Source organism: Coregonus clupeaformis, chromosome 28 (genome assembly GCF_020615455.1).
Source record: "Coregonus clupeaformis isolate EN_2021a chromosome 28, ASM2061545v1, whole genome shotgun sequence".
Lineage (NCBI taxonomy): Eukaryota > Metazoa > Chordata > Actinopteri > Salmoniformes > Salmonidae > Coregonus > Coregonus clupeaformis.
Window position 1 is genome coordinate 13,627,354 of NC_059219.1, and position 12,254 is coordinate 13,639,607.

Below are 12,254 nucleotides of genomic sequence, written 5' to 3' on the forward strand. Positions count from 1 at the left end.
TCATTATCATATTTCCCAGCATGCTGTACCACAGGTAGATTTTTTAGGATTGTTTTTAATATCTGGTGTTTTTGCATGTACATTGATTGATTGATTGATTGATTAATGTCATTCTACACAACGATACATTGTGTAGCATAAAATTTTTCTAAACTAATCCAATCAGTTAGTTAGATTTATTGCACCCGTTATTGAAATGGTTGTTCCGGTTTAAATGGTTTAGGTTGTCTTTTTTTATCAAATTTCCTAACCCTAACAGTCATTCTGAATGAAAATTCAAACTGTTGGATATCCTAACTCTGGCTGGATTCCAATAGAAATTACACATCACTTTGCAAGCCAGCATAACTTGCAGGCCTGATGTGGCCTGTAAACCATGATTCTCCTAACACCACTGTGTTAGGGTAAAACTAGGGCATCAAAGCAAGGCCTTGATTCACCTACAATTGAAGTCGGAAGTTTACATACACTCCACAAATTTCTTGTTAACAAACTATAGTTTTGGCAAGTCGGTTAGGAGATCTACTTTGTGCATGACACAAGTAATTTTTCCAACAATTGTTTACAGACAGATTATTTCACTTATAATTCACTGTATCACAATTACAGTGGGTCAGAAGTTTACATACACTAACTTGACTGTGCCTTTATACAGCTTGGAAAATTCAAGAGTGTCACGTTCGTTGAAGGACGGGTCAGACCAAGGCGCAGCGTGATATGCATACATGTTTATTTATACTGAATAAACACCACGACAAAACAACAAATGAAACAAAACGTGAAGTCCAAGGTAGACAAACAACATACCTCACACGGAACAAGATCCCACAACCCACTAGTGCCAATAGGCTGCCTAAGTATGGTCCCCAATCAGAGACAACGAGCGACAGCTGCCTCTGATTGGGAACCACACCGGCCAACATAGATCTACACATACTAGAAAACCAACATAGAAATACACAACATACACACCCTGACTCAACATTTAAGCGTCCCCTGAGTCAGGGCGTGACAGTACCCCCCCCCCCCAAAGGTGCGGACTCCGACCGCACAACATAAACATAACAGGGTAGGGGGCGGGTGGGCATTCCGCCTCGGAGGCGGATCCGGCTCCGGGCGTGACAACCACCGATTCTCCGCCTCCCTGTTGCGCCCCTGGTCTGGTCTGGACCTCGGCGCGCTGCTTCCCCTCTCCTTCCTCCCACTATACTCCAAGCCCTGTCTGGACCCTGGTGTGGGAGACCCTGAACCTGGAGAGGGGCTGACGTCTGGGTCTGGACTGGAGCCGCTGACCGGAGCTGGACCGGGCACCGGTGGAGCGGACTGCTCAGGCTCCGGAGTGGAGCCGCTGACCGGAGCTGGACTGGACCCCGGTGAAGCGGATTGCTCTGGCTCCGGAGTGGAGCAGCTGACCGGAGCTGAACTGGGCACAGGTGGAGCGGACTGCTCTGGCTCCGGAGTGGAGCAGCTGACCAGGCACCGGTGGAACAGGCACGGGCCGTGCCGGACTGGACACACGCACCACTGGCTTGGTGCGAGGAGCAGGAACAGGCCGGACCGGGCTGGCGACACGCACCACTGGCTTGGTGCGGGGAGCAGGAACAGGCCGGGCCGGGCTGGCGACGCGCACCACTGGCTTGGTGCGAGGGGCAGGAACAGGCCGGGCCGGGCTGGCGACGCGCACCACTGGCTTGGTGCGAGGGGCAGAAACAGGCCGGGCCGGGCTGGCGAAGCGCACCACTAGCTTGGTGCGAGGGGCAGGAACAGGCCGGACCGGGCTGGCGACGTGCACCACTGGCTTGGTGCGAGGGGCAGGAACAGGCCGGACCGGGCTGGCGACGCGCACCACTGGCTTGGTGCGAGGGGCAGGAAAAGGCCAGGCCGGGCTGGCGACGCGCACCACTGGCTTGGTGCGAGGGACAGGAACAGGCCGGACCGGGCTGGCGACGCGCACCACTGGCTTAGTGCGGGGAGCAGGAACGGGCCGGACCGGGCTGGCGACGCGCAGCACTGGCTTGGTGCGAGGGGCAGGAACAGGCCAGACCAGACTGGCGACGCGCACCACTGGCTTGGTTCGAGGAGCAGGAACAGGACGGGCCGGACTGGCGACGCGCACCACTGGCTTGGTGCGAGGGGCAGGAACGGGTCGGGCCGTACTGGGAACATGCACCACTGGCTTAGTGCGGGAAGCAGGAACGGGCCGGACCGGACTGGCGACACGCACCACTTGTTTGGTGCGCGGCGCGGAACTGGGTTCCTTTATTAACCCCCGCTCCTTCTGCTGCCTAACCAGCTCCTCTCGCCGTGCCTCTACACTTTCCTTCTCCCCTTTAGCCTCCTGTAGCCTCGTCATCCACCCCTTGTGCCCCTCCCAAAAAAAAATATTGGGGTTGCCTCTCGGGTCTCCGTCCTCGGGTTAGGGAACAGAACCTCGTCGTCGTCATCCTCCGACTCCTCAGTATAATACTGTTCCCACTCCTCTTCCCATGGTCGTAGGGACCCAATCTGAAAACCAACCGGGTGCAGTGGTCGGGGCTCTTCTCTCTCGCTCCCCGACCACCCCTTTAGCCCCCAAATTTTTTTTTCTTGGGGCTGTCTCTCGGGCTTCCTCCTCGACCGCCGTCCTCTGTGTTGCCGTTGCTCCTCTCCTGCCTGGGCATCTACCTTCGCCCATGGCCCTTTCCCCGCGAATATCTCTTCCCATGACCACAATTTGCCCACCTGTGACATGGCAATTCGCTCTTCCTGGGCACGCTGCTTGGTCCTTGTTTGGTGGGATCTTCTGTCACGTTCGTTGAAGGACGGGTCAGACCAAGGCGCAGCGTGATATGCATACATGTTTATTTATACTGAATAAACACCACGACAAAACAACAAACGAAACGTGAAGTCCAAGGTAGACAAACAACATACCTCACACGGAACAAGATCCCACAACCCACTAGTGCCAATAGGCTGCATAAGTATGGTCCCCAATCAGAGACAACGAGCGACAGCTACCTCTGATTGGGAACCACACCGGCCAACATAGATCTAGACATACTAGAAAACCAACATAGAAATACACAACATAGAACATACACACCCTGACTCAACATTTAAGCGTCCCCTGAGTCAGGGCGTGACAAAGAGAAGCTTCTGATAGGCTAATTGACATAATTTGAGTCAATTGGAGGTGTACCTATGGATGTATTTCAAGGCCTACCTTCAAACTCAGTGCCTCTTTGCTTGACATCATGGGAAAATCAAAATAAATCAGCCAAGACCTCAGAAAAACTGTTGTAGACCTCCACAAGTCTAGTTCATCCTTGGGAGAAATTTCCAAATGCCTGAAGGTAACACGTTAATCTGTACAAAAAATAGTACGCAAGTATAAACACCATGGGACCACGCAGCCGTCATACCGCTCAGGAAGGAGACGTGTTCTGTCTCCAAGAGATGAACGTACTTTGGTGCGAAAAGTGCAAATCAATCCCAGAACAACAGCAAAGGACCTTGTGAAGATGCTGGAGGAAACAGGTACAAAAGTATCTATATCCACAGTACAACGAGTCCTATATCGACATAACCTGAAAGGCCGCTCAGCAAGGAAGAAGCCACTGCTCCAAAACCGCCATAAAAAAGCCAGACTACGGTTTGCAACTGCACATGGGGACAAAGATCTTACTTTTTGGAGAAATGTCCTCTGGTCTGATGAAACAAAAATAGAACTGTTTGGCCATAATGACCATCCTTATATTTGGAGGAAAAAGGGGGATCCTTGCAAGCCGAAGAACACCATCCCAACCGTGAAGTACGGGGGTGGCAGCATCATGCTGTGGGGGTGCTTTGCTACAGGAGGGACTGGTGCACTTCACAAAATAGATGGCATCATGAGGAAGGAAATGTATGTGGATATATTGAAGCAACATCTCAAGACATCAGTCAGGAAGTTAAAGCTTGGTCGTAAATGGGTCTTCCAAATGGACAATCACCCCAAGCATACTTCCAAAGTTGTGGCAAAATGGCTTAAGGACAACAAAGTCAAGGTATTGGAGTGGCCATCACAAAGTCCTGACCTCAATCCTATACAACATTTGTGGGCAGACCTGAAAAAGCTTGTGCGAGCAAGGAGGCCTACAAACCTGACTCAGTTGCACCAGCTCTGTCAGGAGGAATGGGCCAAAATTCACTCAACTTATTGTGGGAAGCTTGTGGAAGGCTACGCGAAACGTTTGACCCAAGTTAAACAATTTAAAGGCAATGCTACCAAATAATAATTTAGTGTATGTAAACTTCTGACCCACTGGGAATGTGATGAAAGAAATAAAATCTGAAATAAATCATTCTCTCTACTATTATTCTGACATTTCACATTCTTAAAATAAAGTGGTGATCCTAACTGACCTAAGACAGGGAATTTTTATTAGTGAAAACTGAGTTTAAATGTATTTGGCTAAGGTGTATGTAAACTTCAGAATTCAACTGTATGTATTAATTTGGTGAAAGTCACAGGCATTTAAAATAAAATAATTCAACAACCATGACTCTTTCCCTAACAAATGCAGTCATGGATGGTAACTCTACAATTCACTCGAAAACAGTTAGAACAACATCCAAAATGATTTACTGTAACAGTGTTTTTGTTTAACACTAATAGGAGTTAACTCTAGATCAACACTAATGTTAAACAGAAAATAACACTGAGTGTTAATTACCCCATAGTGTTAAATGTATTTATACCATGGCATTGTTGAATACTCCATTCTGATTGGCTTGAAGGGCATTCTAGAGCGTGCATTATTTCCCTATAACGCATGGTATATTTGCACAATAGAATTCAATGGCTATAATTCATTTTTACATGTTTTCTTTGGGCTGCTTTTGAAAGCAAAAGTCGAAATTAAAACAGTATTGGTATTATTGAATTAGATTTTCATAATAGCAAGTTAGGACTGATGGTTAGCTAAACTAGCAAGTTGTTGGGTTACCACGGCAACTACTGTAGCTATCTAGTAAACTTGCTAGCTACTTCAGTGGATGTTGAACACATTTCGACCTGCAAATGAACACATTTCTGTTGTCAAATGTGTTAAATTATAGCCATGGTATAAAAGGGATAATAAACTCGGGGCTCTATGCGTTCTCTGGAAAATAATGCAACTCCGTGAAAGGTCAGTTCCACTCCGCTAGCGTGTCGTTCATTATTTTTCAGAGAACGCATAACCCCTCGTTGATTATCCCTTATGTAACACTGGCAAGTGTAATGCAGAGTTTATTTCTTACACTACGGAGTGTTACATTAAAACTCAAAATGTAATACTATAATCAGAGTACTTTTTACACTCTGTAGAGTGGGACCATATGTACTCTGATATAGTGTTAAAATTAACTTGATTTAACACTGCAACATTCTTCTCGCTCTCGCTCTCTCTCTCTCGATCTCAATTCAATTCAAAGGGCTTTATTGGCATGGGAAACATTTGCATATAGCCTGAGTGAATATCAAAGACTCTACATTGATCCTCCTCCTCCTCACCCAACCACACACACACACCCACACACACCGTACCTGCCGTTTACAGGGAGCCTTTGTAGGAATGATCACTTGTTTATTCCCGGTCACTGACATACGGAGCTCCTCACACACACACACTACCTCATACACTCCGGACAGACACACTACCTCATACACTCCGGACAGACACACTACCTCATACACTCCGGACAGACACACTACCTCATACACTCCGGACAGACACACTACCTCATACACTCCGGACAGACACACTACCTCATACACTCCGGACAGACACACTACCTCATACACTCCCGGACAGACACACTACCTCATACACTCCGGACAGACACACTACCTCATACACTCCGGACAGACACACTACCTCATACACTCCCGGACAGACACACTACCTCATACACTCCGGACAGACACACTACCTCATACACTCCGGACAGACACACTACCTCATACACTCCGGACAGACACACTACCTCATACACTCCGGACAGACACACTACCTCATACACTCCGGACAGACACACTGCACATATCATGGATTTATTCAGCAACATGTTGTAACTTAACATCTATTTATTTCACACACACAAACACACACACCCGGCTCAGTGGTAGTTAATGTCCAGTTGGTGGGGGATAGTAGGTGATTTAACAGACCGGTGGCTTTGTTTTTGTTTCAGTCACCTGTCGTCAAGCAGGGACATCTGTAATACACACACACACACACACACGCACACACACACACCCTCACACGCAAGCACAGTGCCTACAACATTCACAAGAATCCTCCCAACATTTTACAATATTTTAATTGGGTCTTCGACCATGTACCAACTTTATCGATGATGCTCAACTCAAAGTTTTAAAATAAGAAAAGTGATGTTCTGGAGCTGGCTGTATTGGTCCAAGTGAATTTGTTCCTGCATTTCAAGCAGCAGAGGTCAGAAAGGGACATACAGTATTATCACATAGCCAGGTCCACTGCGAAATTCAACGTCCATCCAGGTCCCCAGGAACTCGGAGGATGACTTCAAAACCACCACTAGGGACTACATTGAGCGCTGTTACCAACAAGTTGGCTTGGGTTTTGCTAGGGCGATCTCCGGCTCAGTGGATCACGTGTACAATCCCACAGCTAGGCACTAGTTTAATTATTATAATTGTTTTACCCTATCCCAAACCTTAACCCTTAACTTAACCATTCAGAGTTAATGCCTAAACTTAACATTCTAAATATGACGTTTATGGTCAAACATCGTATTCTGCAGTGAGGCTGTGGGAGCTTCTTACAGCTATAAGACAGCCCTATTACAGGTTTATACCAGGGGAACTCTCTCTCTCTCAGACTGATTCTGCCCTAACTAGGCCAAGAGGCAGAGGTAATGCAGTGTGTGTGTGTGTGTGTGTGTGTGTGTGTGTGCGTGCATGCGCGTGTGTGTGTGTGAGAGAGAGAGAGGCAGCTAGAGGGAGGTCCACTGAGATACAGTGTTCTTTAATTAACCGCACTCCTCAACAAAAGACACACACACTGCCATGGCTGACTGTCCGCAGAGGCTGTATATGTGTGTGTGTGAGTGTGTGTGCGTAGGTAGGTAAAACAGGGATGAGCTGGGAGTCACAGCGCTCTGCTCCACTCCAGAACAGCAGTCAGGTTAGAGTTCAGACATTACCAGACAGCTCAGATACACCCTGGGCTTTACTAAATAAAATAGTCTGTCTGCCTGTCTGCCTACCTACCTGTCTATCTGTCTGCCTACCTACCTGTCTATCTGTCTACCTGTCTGCCTACCTGTCTGTCTTTCTGCCTTCCTCCTGCCTGTCTGCCCGTCTATCTGTTTCTAAATGTTATACTTGAGTACTATTTAAACTAAGGGTAGGTAAACTTAGCGTGGGGTTGACTCGAGGACGTGCCGAGTCGCACATAAAATAAAACGTACTGACTCAATAAAGTAAGAGACATCATACTCAGACAACTTTATGTTCAACCAGCGTCTCTGAGAATTGCCAGCTCAAATTGCAACGCATTCAGAGAATTTATGTTGTTGATAAAAACGTTTTATGGACATTATGACTTATGTCAAATCTTCTAACTTTATGAACTCACCACCTTAGAAAGATTTTCAACAGTCTGAATTCACCACTTGCCTCATATATTTTTTACTGTGTATTGTAAAGTAAAAACGTACAGACCGAGAGTATTTCATCCTTGGCTGTGGCATCTCAGAGTGGTGTTTAAAGTGTTCTGTGGTATATGGCCTTAATAAGATGGGTATCAATAAGAGCCATGTTGTTGTGTACCTAAGTGCTAGTCCAAAGAGCTCAGTTAGTAGTTACTGTTCTATAGAGATGTCTGAGGGCTGGAGTTGACGTTGTTTTAGCTTCGTTAGGGTATGGAATGGTGGATAGGGTGTATGTGTTTTTTTTTTGTTTTTTTTAGGGGGTAGATCAGCTTTAATATTGCAGATAGATTGTAACTTCCATCAATGTAATTGTCTGCATCACTTCCAATCCTCCATATGTTTTTTTTTCTTTTTCTTGCATATTATATATATATATATATATATATATATATATATATATATATATATATATATATAGATAGATAGATAGATACATACACACATACATACACATATGCATATACATACATATATATATATATATATATATATACATACATATCCTTTAAAAATATATATATTTCCCTTTATTGCTTTCCAACCCCACCATCCCTTCCCTAATTGGAGTAAACTAGTGAACAACAATGCTTAGACCTCTACTTCATGCTTATACATACTATATACATTTTATGGACAGTCAATAATTATATTTTGTTTGTTTTTACTCCTGAACTTCCTCCGATCATTTTCATGATGTCCATCTGGTATGCTTCTATATGCCATATCTTTCTAACTGTGCTCTTTCACAAAAGCTCACAATATATAACCTATATACTTATGTATGTGTTAAGACAGGGTTAGGAGAGAGGGAAGAGGAGAGGTGAGAACAGAGGACAAATAGAGACAGACGTCAAAGAGAGGAAAGAAAAACTGAGGACTAGAGCAGGAAAAAGACCTAAGAGAAAAAGTGTGAGAGAGAGAACGAAAGAGAGAGAGCAAGAGAGAGAGAGAGGTAGGGGGAGGCAGAGAGGGGGGAGAGAGAGAGAGATTGAATAGTGAAACAGCTTGAACACAATGAGGTCAGGGTGAAGAAGTGTTCCTAATTGAACCAGATAGAAGAGAAGACAGAGAGGTCCTCACAGACCAACGAAAGGAACAGAGACAGAGAGGAGTAGAGGAAGAGAGGAGTGAAGGAAGAGAGGAGTGGAGGAAGAGAGGGGTGGAGGAAGAGAGGGGTGGAGGAGAGAGAAATAATGTAGATCATTTGTAACGGACTGAGGGAGTGAAGAACTTGCATGGATATGGAGACCAAGAGAAAGGAGAAAGAGAGAGCGAGAAGATGAGTGATGGGTGTGACGTGTGTGTCTGTGAAAAGGGGTAATATACACATTGAGCTGAACAGTGAGGTGTGTAGTGGGATAGAGAGAGGAGCTGTGACATGGCAAATACCTCCTGGAAAACTGAGAGACTCTAAAGGTTCCGTTTTGCAAGGCTCGGGCCAGGTAGCGATGGAGTGGGAACAGTCAGAGCAGGGCTTGAACCAGAGACCCTGGGTTACAGGGCAAGTATTCTGCCATAAAGGTCCAGACCTCTTGGCAGAGGGTGTAGTGCGCTCACATGCAAGGAGACTAACCCAACATACACCAGGGGGTGATACAGTGGATTGATTCATCAGTGTAGCTTATATGCATAGTTTTAAAACAGAACGTGTGGCTTAGTTAGAATTGGACTCTTTGGTTCATTTTCCAAATACAGGTGTCCTATGAGAGGAACATCGGTATGCACACACACACACACACACACTCATCAACGCACACACAGGCACACACAAACACACTCTCATCAGTGTGTATGCACACACAGGCACACACAAACACACTCACTCTTCTTTGTAAATTAATCTGACAGAAACTATGGTTATGTACATGGGCATCCCTAAAACCGTATCGTGACATAAGAGACCAGTAAAACACACACACAAACACGCATACACATAGCCTACACACACACCACCGCAGTAGTGAGACGTGAAGAGAGAGGATCTTACTGTATATTGGAGCTGTTCCAATGCACCGCGTGCCTGTTGGCACACACCTGGTACAAGTTTGCCCAGGTGAGAGTTAGCACACAGAGAGACAGCGTTGCAAGAGCCATGCTCTTCGAATCTCTCTTTCTCCTCCGTCCTTCCCTCTCTGCTCTCTCTCTCTCTCCTTCGTTTCCTCGCGTTCGGTCCTTTCACCCCACGAAATGCGGCATCCCGGATTTGATGGTTTAAAAAATAAGAAGAAAATACTTCAGTTGAGAGGGGAAAATACAGTAGTGTACGGAATAGGGTTACGTTCCTTAGCGCACTGGGGAAGTATTGTAAAACTCGAATTCCATTGTGATGCGAGGTCCCCCTCCCCCCTACCACGAACCTGCGTCCCCCAAAATCACAGTCTGAAAACGGGGATTTGTTGCTGCTTCTCTGCCAGACGGGTTCCCTACAAAATAGCTGTTTCTGGTGCTTTCATACCGAGGAGGTCCTCTCCTAGAGCGGGGAATGAGAGGTGAGAGGTCCGGCTTTCGACCACAGGAGAGCGGTCTGTCTTCTAGATAGAACCCGGGTCCTTAGCTGTCCGCTGGCCGTTCGAAAAGGGGGGTACAGCCGAGGATGGGCTGCGCTAGTTGGATAAAAACAGTGCTAACAAAAGGAGAAAGACACGGAGTCCATTCACATTTACAGCGTGCATCGCCTACGCACGGTTCTCACTCGGAAATGTTGAGTTTACATTAGAAAATACGTTAATTATTCTTCTGGCGTAGATCCCTACTTGATGTGCATTTGAAAAATCAGTAATTGATGAAGTATAATGCTTTTTTTTTTCTGTAGCAAATAGTTTCAAACAATTCAATCAACGAGTTTCTTCATTTTCTAGTGTCTGTCCATCCATCCTGCGATGCTGACAATCGTGAATACTCATTCCTCCCTCGTTCTCGCTCTTTCCCTCTCCTCTCTCCTCGCTCTCTCTCTCTATTTGGTAGGCAGCGCTCGTCCAGTCACTAACTCCACCCACAGCAAATGACAAACGCGTGCCTTCAGTGGACTCGCGTCTCATTCCTTCATTTGAACCCATGTCGTCTTCACATCACTTGTCTATCAGAGATCTGCCAGGAGAGTTTTGTTAAAGCTGTTTATATTCCTCCTAAAAAGACAGACAGCCACCGCTTGAAACCTGCCTCAGCTACACTATATACAAAAGTATGTGGACACCCCTTCAAATTAGTGGATTCGGAAATTTCAGCCACACCCGTTGCTGACAGGTGTATAAAATCGAGCACACAGCCATGCAATCTCCTTAGACAGACATTGGCAGTAACATGGCCTTACTGAAGAGCTCAGTGACTTTCAACGTGGCACTGTCATAGGATGCCACCTTTCCAACAAGGCAGTTTGTCAATTTCTGCCCTGCTTGAGCTGCCACGGTCAACTGTATGTGCTGTTATTGTGAAGTGGAAACTTTTAGGAGCAACAACGGCTCAGCCGCGAAGTGGTAGGCCAAACAAGCTCACAGAACGGGACTGCCGACTGCTGAAGCGCGTAACGAGTAAAAATCGTCTATCCTTGGTTGCAACACTCACTACTGACTTCCAAACTGCCTCTGGAAGCAACGTCAGCACAATAACTGTTCTTCGGGAGCTTCATGAAATGGGTTTCCATGGCCGAGTAGCTGCACACAAGCCTAAGATCAGCATGCGCAATGCCAAACGTCGGCTGGAGTGGTGTAAAGCTCGCCGCCATTGGACTCTGGAGCAGAGGAAACACGTTCTCTGGAGTGATGAATCACACTTCACCATCTGGCAGTCGAATCTGGGTTTGGTGGATGCCAGGAAAACGCTACCTGCCCCAATGTATAGTGCCAACTGTAAAGTTTGCTGGAGGAGGAATAATGGTCTGGGGCTGTTTGTCATGGTTCAGGCTAGGCCCCTTAGTTCCAGTGAAGGGAAATCTTAACGCTACAGCATAAAATGACATTCTAGACGATCCTGTGCTTCCAACTTTGTGGCAACAGTTTGGGGAAGGCCCTTTCCTGTTTCAGCATGACAATGCCCCCGTGCACAAAACAAGGTCCATACAGAAATGGTTTGTCGAGATCCCCCGCAGCAATGTTCCGACATCTAGTGGAAAGCCTTCCCAGAAGAGTGGAGACTGTTATAGCAGCAAAGGGGGGACCAACTCCATATTAATGAGCATGATTTTGGAATGAGATGATTGACGAGCAGGTAGTGTACTGTATGTCCCTCCAGGACCCCCTGCCTATCCTGTCTCTCTCCTCTCCATCTGTAGACGATTTTCCTGTATTATCCTTGTTTTCACCCCTACCCCTTTACCCCCCCTGTACCCCCTCTCTCTCTCCCCTCCCCCCCACACCACACTGGGCTGGTGTAAGCTCTCCTGGGCTGAGGGTCATTCTTATTATCTACAATCATCTTGTAACGCGTCACGTTCACACACACACACACACACACACACACAGGAATTGATTTGCTTCTGGTTCCCACTCAGATCCGCAGCATCCAGACTCATCTGTATTTGTGAGTAAAGTTAATTTACCTGTAAAACAGACAGAGAACCA

The 12,254-nt window shown here is 46.5% G+C and overlaps 1 protein-coding gene across 1 annotated transcript in view; it reads right to left on the bottom strand.

The window, feature by feature from the left end:
• LOC121542717 (ephrin-A3) overlaps positions 1 to 10,636 on the bottom strand; it is a 67,844-nt gene extending 57,208 nt beyond the window's left edge. Inside the window, exon 1 of the mRNA XM_041852223.2 lies at positions 9,686 to 10,636. Coding sequence (XP_041708157.1) covers positions 9,686 to 9,792 — 107 coding nt within the window. The 5' untranslated portion in view covers positions 9,793 to 10,636. The remainder of the gene's footprint in view (positions 1 to 9,685) is intronic.
• Positions 10,637 to 12,254: the final 1,618 nt, after the last annotated feature.